The 16,194-nt window shown below is 36.7% G+C and overlaps 1 protein-coding gene across 1 annotated transcript in view; it reads right to left on the bottom strand.

Annotated features, from left to right (window-relative positions):
* The window catches only part of LOC126412131 (fibrillin-2-like), a 675,186-nt gene that overhangs the window by 305,082 nt on the left and 353,910 nt on the right, over positions 1-16,194 (bottom strand). The window contains exons 14-17 of the mRNA XM_050081574.1: positions 7,239-7,487; positions 6,975-7,094; positions 6,583-6,798; positions 3,417-3,616 (exon numbers count right to left, since the gene is read on the bottom strand). Of these exons, the coding sequence (XP_049937531.1) occupies positions 3,417-3,616; positions 6,583-6,798; positions 6,975-7,094; positions 7,239-7,487 (785 nt within the window). The remainder of the gene's footprint in view (positions 1-3,416; positions 3,617-6,582; positions 6,799-6,974; positions 7,095-7,238; positions 7,488-16,194) is intronic.

Here is a 16,194-nt window from a genome sequence, read left to right as displayed (position 1 = left end):
ACAAAATCAAATAGGGGCAATGCAGGAGTAGGTTTAATAATGAATAAAAAAATAGGAGTGCGGGTAAGCTACTTCCAACAGCATAGTGAACGCATTATTGTGGCCAAGATAGACATGAAGCCCATGCCTACTACAGTAGTACAAGTTTATATGGCAACTAGCTCTGCAGATGACGAAAAAATTGAAGAAATGTATGATGAAATAAAAGAAATTATTCAGGTAGTGAAGGGAGACAAAAATTTAATAGTCATGGGTGACTGGAATTCGAGAGTAGGAAAAGGGAGAGAAGGAAACATAGTGGGTGAATATGGATTGGGGGAGAGAAATGAAAGAGGAAGCCGTCTGGTAGAATTTTGCACAGAGCATAACGTAATCATAGCTAACACTTCGTTCAAGAATCATAAAAGAAGGTTGTATACATGGAAGAACCCTGGAGATACTAAAAGGTATCAGATAGATTATATAATGGTAAGACAGAGATTTAGGAACCAGGTTTTAAATTATAGGACATTTCCAGGGGCAGATGTGGACTCTGACCACAATCTATTGGTTATGAACTATAGATTAAAACTGAAGAAATTGCAAAAAGGTGGGAATTTAAAGAGATGGGACCTGGATAAACTGACTAAACCAGAGGTTGTACAGAGTTTCAGGGACAGCATAAGGGAACAATTGACAGGAATGGGGAAAAGAAATACAGTAGAAGACGAAAGGGTAGCTCTGAGGGATGAAGTAGTGAAAGCAGCAGAGGATCAAGTACGTAAAAAGACGAGGGCTAGTAGAAATCCTTGGGTAACAGAAGAAATATTGAATTTAATTGATGAAAGGAGAAAATATAAAAACGCAGTAAATGAAGCAGGCAAAAGGGAATACAAACGTCTCAAAAATGAAATCGACAGAAAGTGCAAAATGGCTAAGCAGGGATGGCTAGAGGACAAATGCAAGGATGCAGAGGCTTATCTCACTAGGGGTAAGATAGATACTGCCTACAGGAAAATTAAAGAGACCTTTGGAGAAAAGAGAACCACTTGTATGAATATCAAGAGATCAGATGGAAACCCAGTTCTAAGCAAAGAAGGGAAAGCAGAAAGGTGGAAGAAGTATATAGAGGGTCTATACAAGGGTGATGTACTTGAGGACAATATTATGGAAATGGAAGAGGATGTAGATGAAGATGAAATGGGAGATATGATACTGCGTGAAGAGTTTGACAGAGCACTGAAAGACCTGAGTCGAAACAAGGCCCCGGGAGTAAACAACATTCCATTGGAACTCTACCATCTGGTGAGCAAGATGTATGAGACAGGCGAAATACCCTCAGACTTCAAGAAGAATATAATAATTCCAATCCCAAAGAAAGCAGGTGTTGACAGATGTGAAAATTACCGAACTATAAGTTTAATAAATACTAACGCGAATTCTTTACAGACGAATGGAAAAACTGGCAGAAGCCGACCTCGGTGAAGATCAGTTTGGATTCCGCAGATATGTTGGAACACGTGAGGCAATACTGACCCTACGACTTATCTTAACAGTTAGGTTAAGGAAAGGCAAACCTACATTTCTAGCATTTGTGGACTTAGAGAAAGCTTTTGACAATGTTGACTGGAATACTCTCTTTCAAATTCTAAAGGTGGCAGGGGTAAAATACAGGGAGCGAAAGGCTATTTACAATTTGTACAGAAACCAGATGGCAGTTATAAGAGTCGAGGGGCATGAAAGGGAAGCAGCGGTTGGGAAGGGAGTGAGACAGGTTTGTAGCCTGTCCCCGATGTTATTCAATATGTATATTGAGGAAGCAGTAAAGGAAACAAAAGAAAAATTCGGAGTAGGTATTAAAGTCCATGGAGAAGAAATAAAAACGTTGAGGTTCGCCAATGACATTGTAATTCTGTCAGAGACAGCAAAGGACTTGGAAGAGCAGTTGAACGGAATGGACAGTGTCTTGAAAGGAGGATATAAGATGAACATCAACAAAAGCAAAACGAGGATAATGGAATGTAGTCGAATTAAGTCGAGTGATGCTGAGGGAATTAGACTAGGAAATGAGACACTTAAAGTAGTAAAGGAGTTTTGCTATTTGGGGAGCAAAATAACTGATTATGGTCGAAGTAGAGAGGATATAAAATGTAGACTGGCATTTCTGAATAAGAGAAATTTGTTAACATCGAGTATAGATTTAAGTGTCAGGAAGTCGTTTCTAAAAGTATTTGTATGGAGTGTAGCAATGTATGGAAGTGAAACATGATAAATAGTTTGGACAAGAAGAGACTAGAAGTTTTCGAAATGTGGTGCTACAGAAGAATGCTGAAGATTAGATGGGTAGATCACATAACTAATGAGGAGGTACTGAATAGAATTGGGGAGAAGAGGAGTTTGTGGCACAACTTGACAAGGAGAAGGGACCCGTTGGTAGGACATGTTCTGAGGCATCAAGGGATCACAAATTTAGCATTGGAGGGCAGTGTGGAGGGTAAAAATCGTAGAGGGAGACCAAGAGATGAATACACTAGGCAGATTCAGAAGGATGTAGGTTGCAGGAAGTACTGGGAGATGAAGAAGCTTGCACAGGATAGAGTAGCATGGAGAGCTGCATCAAACCAGTCTCAGGACTGAAGACAACAACAACAACATGTTTAAAGTATAAAATTTTTCAATGTAGTTGTTTATGCAACTAACTCTGTGAATGAAATACAGCTGGGTGATACACTTAAACACATAATTCACAAATAACCTTTTTTCTTAACTGAAATTAACTCTTTTCAGAGTGGATTGTTCAAGTAATGACCCACTGTGGAGTCAGGGACTTTCCACTTGAATACCAGGAGAGCTAGAAGTGGAGCAGAAGAAGTTTCAGTTAGGAGGGGATGTCTAGTTCCAATATTTGCTTTACAATCAAGGGAAAGCACCCAAAAATCTTGCTCAGAACTGGAGGATAGGAACTATTTTTAGTTTATTTCTCATTTAATATGCCTTTCCAAAAATATGGAAGCCCACTGAAAGTTTAAAACATGTCTATGTGAATACATAGTAAAGTTGATGACTTGTTTGACATATGCAGTGTATCCATGCTGCTGTTGCGTGCACATGACACACACACACACACACACACACACACACACACACACACACACACACACACACACACAGAGAGAGAGAGAGAGAGAGAGAGAGAGAGAGAGAGAGAGAGAGAGAGAACCTGCAGACAACTTCAGCTGTAACAGTAAAACTGTCATAGAATTCTCTGCTAAAAGAGAGTACTTATTTATCTTAAACAAAACACAATATAAGAAGCACAAAAATGTGATAATGCTTCAGATTATTCCTGATCAATCAATTTCACTTTCACTTTAATAGTACTACTTCACAGGTAATTTTTAAAGCAGATAAACAAACGTGAATGATGAAAGTGTTACCTGAAAGCTACCAGGAGTATTCCTGCACTGACCACCTGAACAAACTAGATCATCCACTTCACATTCATTAATGTCAGTACAAATTTTCCCAGTACTGTCAACTTGATATCCAGGGTTACAAATACACCGGTGAGATCCCATCAAGTTTTCACATGCTCCATTCTGACAGATACCTGGATTCTGAGCGCATTCATTGATGTCTGAAATAATGAAAGCAACTCTTTAGAGCCCACAGACAAGAAGTAACAATTATTGTTTGAATTTGTTTCAAAAGTAAAATAATAAGAAATGACGTAATATATCAGCTGTGCGAAAAATGTGTAAAGGAATCAGCCATAGTTTTATTGGATGACATAGTCTGTTGTTAATCTGAAGTAGTTTAGGTAACTTAAAATGTAACAGGACAACATTATCCATCAACAGAGACATCTCCAATTGGGATATTTGTTAACTTTTTTTAAAATTTCCTTCTTACAAATAAGTGTCAATCATCTCAGTCATCTTCAGGTCATCTTACCAGAATGTTGCATACTTATATGAAGGTAATTTTGATATGGATAAATCGGTCATCTAAGAAAATAAAAACAAAGGCATAATGAAATAAATAAAATTTTTCTCCCTCAAAACGAAACTTTTCACACCAAGACTGAAAATAATATGTCAACACCACAAATGCACTATCATTATCTTTCATAACTTAAAATATAAATATAAGCAATTTCCTTCATTTCTGGCAAGTGTCAGTGAGAGAACACTGTGCAATACCTTAATACACTACCTCTATGAATATTTTCAGTTGCTTGTATATATACTTAATTTACTCTATTTATGTTTTTTTATTTTGTCAGTGACACAATGTGTTTATCTGATACCAGCTTGCAGTTAGCAGCTTTCTGGAATAGTTTCAAGAGAAAGAAGCAAAGCAAATAGTTGGTTGCAGCAAGCAAACGTACAAACATATGCTATTATATCCACTTGAAGATGAGGATGAAAATTCTTGAAAATTTTGGAGTAGTTTAATAAAAGAAGTGACATACAGATATCTCTTTTAATTTCCCTCCTATATGATGATAATGTTTCCACTAATAGCCCAATCTGTTTGGTTGGAGTTGTACTCTCTATTAAACAGTATTATAAGTGCACATTACAAAAATATTAACACAGCATGGTAGTTTTATTATGATTGAAGGAATCTGACAAAAAATTAAGACAATTTGTCCTCGTGTATAGTAATAACCCGATAACAGGTTCTTTTTGCTCTTTTGTGCACTTGCTGTACAGATTCTTAGTTAAAACTGAAACCAGAACCTATTTTTCACATATTTAACAGCTTTGGTTTTTAGGCCAAAAATGTCTTAACTATGTCATCTTTCACAGCAGTGACTTCTGCTCACTTATTACCTTATAAAAGTAGTAGTGTTGTATTTTCACTTGCTGAAACATATCATGCTGTGATTTTTCACTGTTACAATTAATACAGAATTTATGTTTCACTGGATATGGTTTGAGTTTCTGACACTTCTCCAATAAAACAGTAATTTGAGTGTAGGAGAAGGAAGAGGAGTGAAGAAAAAGGACTTGAGAGGTTTAACAAAAGGGGTAGGGTTTAGAAAAGTCACCCAGAACCCCAGGTAGGGGAGACTCACCAGATGGTATTAGAAGGAAAGACTGATGTTGGGGACTGCACCAGATGAGATGTGGAAACCTGAGAGTTTAGAGGCAGAAGACAGGTTAATATATAAGACAGACTGCTACAACAACATGCAATGAGTTGATAAGAGCCAAAGCTAAGTGCATGGTAGGTAAGAGAGGTGGGAGGGGAACAGTGAAAAATAGACAGGTCAGAAAATGAAAGATGCAGAAAAATAAAACAAAGTGAAGAAAAAATAGTTACTTTGAAGAAATGCTCAGACCGAAGAAATTAACATAAATTAAGGCCAGGTGGAATGGAGGTCATGCAGTAGCACCAGTTCCCATCTACAGAGTTCTGAAAAGCTGGTGTCTATGGGAAGAATCCATATAGCTCTTGTAATGAAACTGGCACTGATGCCACAACTGTCATGTTGCAGTACATGCTCTGCAAAAGGAAATTGTGTGTTGCCAGAATACACCCTCTGCCTATGCATATTTGTCTTAAGTGATGATTTGGCGGTAGTCACGCTGATATAAAAGACGAAACAGTGTTTACATTACGGCTGCTATACGGCATGTGTCATTTCACAGGTGGTTCTCCCTATGGTAGTACATGTTTTGCCAGTTACAGCGCTGGTATCAGTGGTGGTAGGAGGGTGCATAGGGCAAGCCATGGTGCATAGGGCAAGTCTTGCAGTGGGGATAGTTACATGGGAAGGAACTATACAGTAGAGAGATGTGTGCAGAGGGAGCATAGGGTCTGACAAGGATATAGCCGAGAGATCTGTTCTGTCTGAGATTTTGCCCACCACACACAGAATAGCTTCTCATCAGCGCCCCCCCCCCCCCCCCCAAGTCAAAAATTCATTATTTTCATTCTGTAATTTAAGTGAGGCATTCGTGCATACCTATTATCACTCTCAGCTTCACATGAGAGTTTCTCCTCCCACAATCATAATCAATATTTACTTTCCCAATCACAACTGTAAGTTTGCATTATCGCCTGAAAAGTCCCCTTATTATACTGTTATACAATATTATAAATTAGATTAATGAGCAATTTGTAACATTTTTTGTTTATTACCAAAATGCTATGTAGTTAAATCATTATTTACTATTGTCATAAGTAATCTTTTGTTTTGTGTATTGGGCTAAAAAGTATGGTTTGAATCTTGGAGGAGTACAAAAAAGTGCTGTTATTGATCTAATGAATGGGAAGCCACTGGCCTGCCTCTTATTGCAGCTAAAAGTGGCTACACAAGCTGTAATTTAAATAAACAAAATGAGAGCATTTAAAAAAGAATACTGAATTTATGAGGTAATAAGAATGAATGTTACACGACAAGACATTCTGTTGATGAAGGAGCCTTGACTTTTTTGGGTAAAATAATTTGTGTGTTCTTGTTCCTTACTAAGTTTACATATCATAAGAAAATGTACATCACGTAATACTAAAATGTACTTCATGTAACACTACTTTCACATCCTAACCTTGAATTACTCAAATTTTATTTATACAAGCGTTAATACTCACCATCTCCATTATATGTCATTCCTGGCCCATGAGGGCATAGCGTTTCAAACTCAAAAGTGCCAGGCATAGGACATGCCTGACATGGAGTTCCCCATCCAAGAGGTTGGCCAACTCTCACAGTGCAACAGCAGCAGCTGGATCGAGACACTGGATTCGCAGCAGGATTTGTGCACTGTCCCTCATGATAATTTAAATAGCAGAGGTCACGTCTCGTATCTGGAAAGTACAATGACTGCAGGTATTAGTACAAAGTAACGGTTTCAACAATAAGCCTGATTAATGACATAATGGAAATTACTGTAAGGACGCGAAAAGTATCAGTGATTTTAAAACAATAGGTAGGGTGTCATTATCTGGAAATACTTATTGAATGTATTTGTAAAGTGTTATACCCAAACACGATCTTCCGTCAGGGCCAAGGTTGAATCCGGGTAAGCACTCACAATAGAAACTGCCCACAGTGTTATGGCAAGTTCCATGTTGGCAAGGGTTGTGTACACATTCATCAATATCTGAAATATAAATAGCTATTTTTGTCTCTGTATTTTAATTCAAAAGTTACTGTATATCAGTACAAAACAAGAAATAAAATATGACTATACAGCAGACATTCACTCAAAAATAAATACAAATTCAGCTAAAAAATGAACCCTCACCTATGCAACCTCTCTTATCAAGGGAAACTTGGTAACCTGGGTCACAAACACATCTAAATGATCCTTCAGTGTTCACACATTTGCCATTGTCACAGACTCGGTCAGTTGTGCACTCGTTTACATCTTCACAGTATGCACCATCTGCACTGGTTACAAATCCAGGCATGCACATGCAGCGATATGAACCAGGCACATTTTCACAGCGGCCATTCAAGCAAATTCTTGGATTCTCATAACATTCATCAATATCTGAAATCAAATCAAAAATATTAGGCTTGTGGAAAATTTAAATATACAAGAAATGACAAAACACAAACAAGTGTCAGATATTAGGCAGTGACACAAAATTATTACAATGCTACTACAGTGTATACTAGAGACAAAACAGTTACCTTTAGTAACATAAAAAATTACACAACTTTAGAAACTAGAATTCTCTATCACAAATGACTTGCTGAATACAATAACATGACTACAAAATACTTGCTCATTTTAACTCATATCTTGCATCCTTGCTATTGAAAATATCCTCTAGTATCTATATATAGCATATATAGTAGTGAACTAATTTATGTTATCTGTCTGACATCAGCTAACACAGGTGCTGGCAGGGCAGCTTGTGTATAAATGACATTGGTGCTCTTTCGCACTTCTTAGTGGTGAGCTGTTTGCATGGCACCTTTCTGCCCGACGACTTGTGGACCATTTGCTTTAAGTAGGCCATGACAGCAAAAAAGTAGATGGAATCCAGGGCAAAAGTTCATCATATTTCTCCAGGTAAAAATGTTACCTCTGTCATTAAAATTTAAGTGTGAAAAAATTATGAGGATTAAATCACAAAGTTGAATGAACACGTGCCAAGCTTACAATTTATAATCAGTAAGGTGAAAATGGACATCTCGAGTCTTTGAGTAAGAACAAATGAATTGAACTCACTACAAGTTCTACAAAACATCTCGTCCATTACTGAAAAGGGGGCAAAAGCTACATTCCAAAAAAATTTACATTCCAAGAAAGCTACATTGCAAGAAATTCAAAATCATGTAAACAAAGAATGTATCGGCAACAAATTTTGTGCACAAAAATACCGTTCAAGTGCTTTCAATTATAAACTGGGACAATGCAATGACCAATTTCAAACTACATGGGAAGACAAAGGGCATTGTAAACAAAGTATGACAAGAGTTGTTTTCAATTTAAGGGGAGAAAAAAAAGTACAATTCCGCTTCAAGTATGGTCACTGACAGTGAACTAAAATTAAGAATTTCTCATTATGGATTATCAGCTGCCATGAACAAAAAGAAAAAATAAACAATGTCATCATGCAGCAAGAAAGTATTGATGGGCCTAAAATTGGTAACTATCAACCAACAACAGGTGAAATAAATCTATATGCAGATGGCCAAGGGCGAAACTTATCCACTGATTTCAGTCTAGAAGCCGTCACAATATATCTAGAATAGGGAAAAAAGATGCAAAATTTCAGGCAGCAACTTCACTGAACCATGACAAGTCTTTTTCATATTTTTAACGGAAACAAATGATGTAGCAAGAAAAAAAAGATCTACTGATCTAACTGAAAAGAAGACTGTACGAGTCAAGAACCATGCATGTAATCTTCTACTCAGTCCCACACTGTCAAAACATACCAGATTTGTCATGTGTGAATAAAGAGCTGCGAAGTGCAAACAAAGAGATACTATGCAAGAAATTTTAAAATCTAATATCTGTCAACATAAGCTGTGTAGTAACAAGATTCTACACACTCTGTGGCCTACATCTCAACAGATTAGGGAAGGACTTGTTAATAACATGGATTCTAGAAATAGTAAATATTAAGTTGAATGTGATTTTTGTGCTAGAGATGCTATTCCTCTCAAGGATTAAAATTATGAATTTTTGGGAGAATCATTCACGAAATGTCATCCAGTGAAGCAATACATCAGCAGGATAAAAATGATGTCTTTTTAAGACAATAAAACTTTCCACCGAAGCTACACTAGATTAAATTAGATTCAGTTTTCATTCCCTATACGCAAAAAATGACATAACTTGTGTGGGTGTGGAACATGTCAAAAGTATAACATAAAACATTTGAATACTTACTGCACTGATCATTTGTCAGGAAATTGTCAAAATAGGTGAATACAATGTGGTAAACTGGAACAGCTAATATTTACAGAGTTAACATGCTGTTAGAATGAAACATTGTTATGCGCTATTAATAAATTTATCATACACAATATACCTAATCTTGAATGTTGTGACCAAGTGCTGTCAAAACTGAAATCTGACACATATTTTAACTTAAGCTGGCTTAACAGTCTCTGTTAAGATATTCATCTATGGAGTAGAAGGAGTTGCCTATCAAAAAGTCATTCAAACTCTGCTTAATCTGTGCTTTATCTGAAACCAAGTTTTTAATGGTTGCTGGCAATTTATTGAAAAGGTGTGTTCCTGAATATTGGAACCCTTTTTGGACCAAGGCAAGTTATTTTAGGTCTTTGTGTAGATTGTTCTTGTTGCTAGTACTGATACTATGAATTGAGCTATTGGTTGGAAATAGAGATGTATTACTTGCAACAAATTTCATCAAGGAAGAAGTATACTGAGAGGGAGTGGTTAGAACACAAGGTTCCTTGAACAGGTTTCTAGATGATGTTCTTGAATTTACACCACAAATGATTCTTATCACACGCTTTTGCACCCTAAAAACTTTTGCTTGGTTTGATGAGTTGCCCAGAATATGATCCCATATGACATAATAGAATGAAAGTAAGCAAGGAATGCAATTTTTTTATATTTATGTCTCCTACATCTGACATCATTCTCACTTCAAATAAAGACTTGTTTAGGCGCTTAAGTAATTCTGTGGTATGCCCTTCCCAACTGAATTTATTATTGAGTTGTAATCCCAGAAATTTAACACTGTCAACCTCTTTGATCTGCATGTCTTCATATGTTATGCTGGAAGGAAAACTCTTACAGGTGCTGAACTGCATATAGTGGGTCTTCTCAAAGTTTAATGACAGTGAATTAGCTTTAAACCACTTATAAATGGCAGTGAAAATTTGATTAGCAGCTATTTCTAAATCTGTAGTTGACTTGCTACTTATTGCGTTTGTATCATTTGCAAACAAAACAAACTTACCATCTGGCAATGTAAGAGATGGGAGGTCATTAGTGTATACAAGAAAAAACAATGGACTCAAGATGGAACCTTGAGGAACACTACATGTAATTAATTCTCCGTCAGATGAAGACTGACTGCTTACTGCACAGGTATTTCACAACGACACCCTTTGTTTCCTGTTAGATAGATAAGACTCAAACCATATCACAGCATAATGTCTATGAGACTCATATATGCATCACAAAGACTTATATTCACATGAGAGTGATCTATCATTTTTGCATTATAATATTCAGGGTTTAGGAAACAAAATAGATGCTTTTGAATCATTTATCACATGGTTGGCTCCACATGTAGTAGTTGTTACCTCGCACCAGACATCAGTAGGTAACATTCACTATTTCAAATCAGAAGGCTATGACCTGACAACACCTTACTGTACAGCACGAAATAAAGGTGATATTGTTGCCATTTACTTGAGAAAAAGTAAGTTTATAATCACCACAGAAAAAGTGCTGTAGATGAAAATTTGTAGTACTTCTGAAATGAATGTTGTGAAGTGCATCCTTCAGTTTAGAAATTGAGTTGAACTCACGAGGGCTTAAGTCAGGGGAGTGCAGTAGGTGGTATAGCACTTAGCAGCTCCATCTGTCAAAAAAATCAGTAACATCTTGCACTGTACATGCTTGAACACTGTCCTGCAAAATGATGGTCAAGTTCTGCAGAAAGTGACATCACTTCTGTCTCTATGCTGTTCATTTTTGGATCACAACCTACGACCAGCTTAGAGACAGAAGTGATGACACTTTCTGCAAGACCTGACCATCATTTTGCAGAACAATACTCAATCATGTACAGTGCAACCTGTTACTGATTTGTTTAACTGATGGGGCTGCTCAGCCCTATACCACCTACTGCACTCCTCTGACTTAAGCCCTTGTGAGTTCAACTCGATTTCTGAACTGAAGGAAATGCTTCACGGCATTCGCTTCATAACTGCTACAAATTTGTCGGGCAACAGACCACATTGGTCGAACTGTCAACACAACTGGCACCACTAAGAGTAACCTACAACTTCCACATCGCTGGCAGTGGGTTATACACAATCTGGTGACTACTTTGAACATCAGTAAAACTTTGAAACACATCTATTTTGTATGAGAAGTAAATAAATAGTTGCCACTATTAAAGTTCCAACCTTCATATATATTGAGTAAGCTAGAAAAATACAGTAGTGGAACTTTTAGCACAGGACAGGAGCATGTAGAGAAACTATTATTATACACAAAAATCAAAATTCCAACAATGTACAATGAGGTAATTGTTAGTATTTTTAATTTCTTGAACAATGGGTGCCATGGCTCATTTTTGTGGGCAGCACACGTTTCTAAAGATTTTCTTCTGAAGAATTAGTAGCCTTGTACTGCTTCTAGAGTATCCCCAGAAAATTATGTCATACTGAATAACAGATTCTAAATAACTGTGGTAGACTATCTTTCTTGTGTCCATATGAGTGGCACCAGACAAAATAAACATTGCAAAAGCTAGGGAAAGTAATTTAATTTGCCAGGAAGTCTATATGTGTCTTCCAGTTTAAACTTTTATCAAGGTTTAGGCCCAAGAATTTCACATGGCTCACTTCTGTCATCAGTTGATTATTATGGGCTATTTGTACAGGACATATTGCTGGCAATTTAGAGCCAAATTGCATTATCTGTGTCTTAGTGACATTGAGCTTTAGTCCATTTTTATGGAACCAGGATTCCAGTTTCTCCAGAACATTTTCTATACTATCTGGAATCTTTTCTATTGTACCATTTTCTATCAGGACTGAGGTGTCATCTGCGATAAGACTGAATGAGCATCAATATTTAATGGTAAATCATTTATATACAATAAGAACAGGTAAGGACCCAGTATTGAACCCTGTGGAACTCCTTGGGAAATTGTTTTCCATATGGAGTGGTAGTTAACTGAATTTGATGTTAAAATAACTCTTTCTTTCCTTTCTGTCAGATAAGAGTTGAATCACTGTAATGCAGTATCTTCGATGCCATAGCTCTTCATTTGTGGAGTAATAATGAGTGGTTCACCTTAGTCAAAGGCATTTGTTAGATCTTAAAATATCCCTGAGACTTTAGTACCCTAGTCTAGTGACGCAGTAGTTTCCCATATCTTCTGGTGATCCCTTTTTAAATAATGGCTTAATCTCTGCATATTTTAGGACATCTGGGAAAGACCCATGTTCAAAGGACTGGTTTACAATAATAGTCAGTGGGTATGAAATAATATGGCGTACTGCCTTGATTACTATGGTAGGTATTCCATCCTATCCAGCTTAATTTTTGTTTTTTAATGATAATGTTGTGTCTTCCATGTCTTTCTGAGGGATTTTTCTGAATTTTTTAAAAACAAATGTTTTGTATGTCATCCCTATGCCTGAAAATCATATTGTCCTGATGAGCTGTCATGTCTACGTCAGATTTTGCTATATTGACAAAGAGATCATTGAAGCAGTTTGAAATTTGAACATGATTTACAGTAATATCACCCTGAAACCTAATCTTAGAAATTTCTTGACTTTTAACATTGACTCCCAACTCTTGACTTCACAACAGACCAGGTTGCCTTTGTTTTATTTATTTGTTTGTTTATGAATATACTATTTGCCAGTTTTTTTTCTGCCAGTATCAATTTTTTGAATATAGTCTTATAGCACTTAACATAAGTTACAAAATCAGGGTTTCTATTTACTTTGAGCTCATTGTGCAGCTGTCTTTTTCTGGCACTTGAAATTTTTACGCCTGGTGTAATCCAATTTCGTTTATTCGTGACTCTCTTTTCATAATATTTTGAGGGAAATGTTTCATTGAATACAACCAAAAACCAATTTAGAAATTTATCAAAATTTTTGTTGCCTGAATCACAGTAGCCTAAAGGCCAGCTTATAACACTTATCACAAAACAACTCTAAATTTTCTTCGCTAAAATTCCTTCTTACATAAGATTCAGATTTTAGTTTTGCTGTTTTGGGGAGCTCTATAACCAAAGCTGAGTGATCTGATACCCCTAGATCTAGGCAAAATTTCCTTGTATCATCAGACTGATAATTTGTAATAATACTATCTATGCAGGTTGCTGAGTGGAAGTTTTCTCTAGTGAACATAATAAAGTTTAACTTGAAACCAGATTTTTGGATTAAATTGCAAAATTTTTCTATGTCACAGCTTTCAATTCATGTATTTAAGTTGAAGTCTCCTGCAATCACAATCTTTTTAAGTTTATCAAAGAGATACTGAAATTTTTCTAAGGACAATTTAGTAGTAGAACTCCCAGGAATTCTGTAAATTGATATTATCACAGTATTTAAATCACACAGCTCTACACAACAGCTTTCAAAAATACATTTTTCATTTAGATAGCTAAAATCTTCCTTCATTTTAAAGTTTCAGGAGGCATGCAGTAAGATACAGGGGCCGCCATGAGATTTGTGTTTTCTACAAAAGCTGCTGACAAGTTTGAAATTACTAATTTTGTTTAGAACGTCTACGCATTCTTTTATGAGACAGTGTTAAATTTAACCAGACTACCTTTATATCTGCCAGTTCAGAAAGTATAACGTGCAGTCCATCAATTTTAGAGCAACCTAGATTTTGAACATTTTTCCGCTAAACCATTTATATTTAGATGCATCAAGATAGAATTTTTGAGTTTGTTTGTACTTAGAAGAGCCCCACTTGTTCCAGTTTGTTTGTACTTAGAAGAGCCCCACTTGTTCCATTATATTTACAGTTTCCATTTGGATCACCACTTTTGGTTTCTCACCCCTTTTGGAAGTTTTCAGTTTTCCTTGCTTTTAATGATTCTGCAGATGTATATGATCATTTTGCTGAAAGTCATTAAACCTAACCTATTCAAATGCAGCCCATCCTTTCCCAGACATTTACCACTTACAAGTTTATTTGAGTCTACAAAAATTGCACCCAGCTTGTCGCACTGTTCCCTGATTCCACTGTTTATCTTATTTATGTATGTATCACTTACTGACCTTCTGTGTAAAATTGCACGAATGACAATTTTTGAATTTGGAAACACACTTTTTGCTGAGCAGATCAAGTTCTGTGTTTCACTGATTATTTTTTCCTCACTGCTGTTCCAGATGGAATTTGTTCCGACATGAATGAAAACACCTTCATATTTGTCCTTTTTTTTCATTTCCACTTTCAGTTTCACTTCATTTCAAATTTAGAATATTTTGGAAGTGTCTGCTAACCTGATGCGATTGGATTCCAGGACGAACATCGATTTCACAGCCTGGAGCTGTAACATTTTTCAGTACGGAGTCATCAACAACAAGAAAGTACCTTTTTTCAATCGGTTTTGCTTCAGCACTTCCATGTTTGTCCTTTTTGCAGGTCACTGTTTCCCATTTATATTTGTTTACAGATGGTCCGGTGGGTGGGTTTTCTACATTGTTTCTTATCACATTTCGCACACCATGTTTATTAATAGTAACCTCACACTTTTTGACGATGATTTAGTTATCTACAATGAAGTTATGTCTGAAAGAAGCTGCAAACATATCACTCATGCTACCCATTGTAGAATACTGCTCAAGAGTGTGGACCCATTCAAAATAAGACTATGAGGGATTTTGAACATATACAGAAAAGATCTGCACAAATAGTCACAGGTTTGTCTGATCCATGGAAAAGTGTCAAAGTGATGGTGAAGAAAGTGAACTGGCAGACTCTTTAAGACAGACATAATCAATCCTGAGAAAGACTACTTACCAAGTTTCAAGAACAGGCTATAAATGATGACTCTGGGAATGTACTACAACTCCTTCTGTATTGCTCCCACAGGAATCATGAAGACAAGATAAGATTAATTACAGCACACACAGAGGATTTAGACAATTATTCTTCCCACATTCCATATGTAAATTAAATGACAAGAAACCCCAATAACTGGTGCAATTGGACATACCCCACGCCGTGCACTTCATAGCGCTTTGAAGAGTGTAGCTGTAGATGTAGAAGTAGTTGTAGTCAAATCCTTGCACAAAAATGAGGACGTTAGGCATGTGCAGAACCATAGATCTATTGCCCTAACCTTAACATTTAGCAAACTGATTAAGGAAATATTGTTAAAAGGAATCTTGGAACATTACAACAGTGTTGACATATTAGGTGATATCCAGGATGGTTTAAGGAAAGATCAAAGTATCATGCCAGCAGGAGTACAATCTGTCCATTATGGACTTGAAAAAATAAATGAAAAGCTCCAAACAGTAGGAGTATTCCAGGAACTGTAAAAATAATACATCACAATGCACTATCATCAAAAATTGTGATTTATAGAATTCTTGGTTGTCCGGCTGGGTCACATCATAATTCCTCCATGATATTTTGGCAAACAGATGTGCTGCCATCTTTGGGAGGTCCCTGATAAATGCTGTGCTGCTCCTCTTGGCATCTTATATAAGTTTGCCAGTAGCTACTCTACCACTTCGCTTCTTTCACTGTCCATAAGGCCACTGTAGCGAATGGTGGTGATGATGGAGGAAATGGCACCTAAGTCTGCGCACGGCCTGCAGTGTCCATGCTACTGCCGCCAGGTGCAAACACCACCATCTGGAAACGCCTCTTTCTTTCCAGGTTCTATGCAGGGTTCTACAACTTACTGAGTTGCAGGACACTATCCTTATTAATTAGACCATTTTTCAGTCTGATTTCTATGGCCTCTTTAATTACACAATTTCAGACAGAGGAGGACTGCCCAAGTATTTTGGTAATCCATAGTGTGACCACTTCCTACACT

This window comes from Schistocerca serialis, chromosome 7 (assembly GCF_023864345.2).
Source record: "Schistocerca serialis cubense isolate TAMUIC-IGC-003099 chromosome 7, iqSchSeri2.2, whole genome shotgun sequence".
Lineage (NCBI taxonomy): Eukaryota > Metazoa > Arthropoda > Insecta > Orthoptera > Acrididae > Schistocerca > Schistocerca serialis.
Note: the sequence above shows the minus strand (reverse complement) of the source record. Positions and strands in the feature narration are given on the sequence as shown.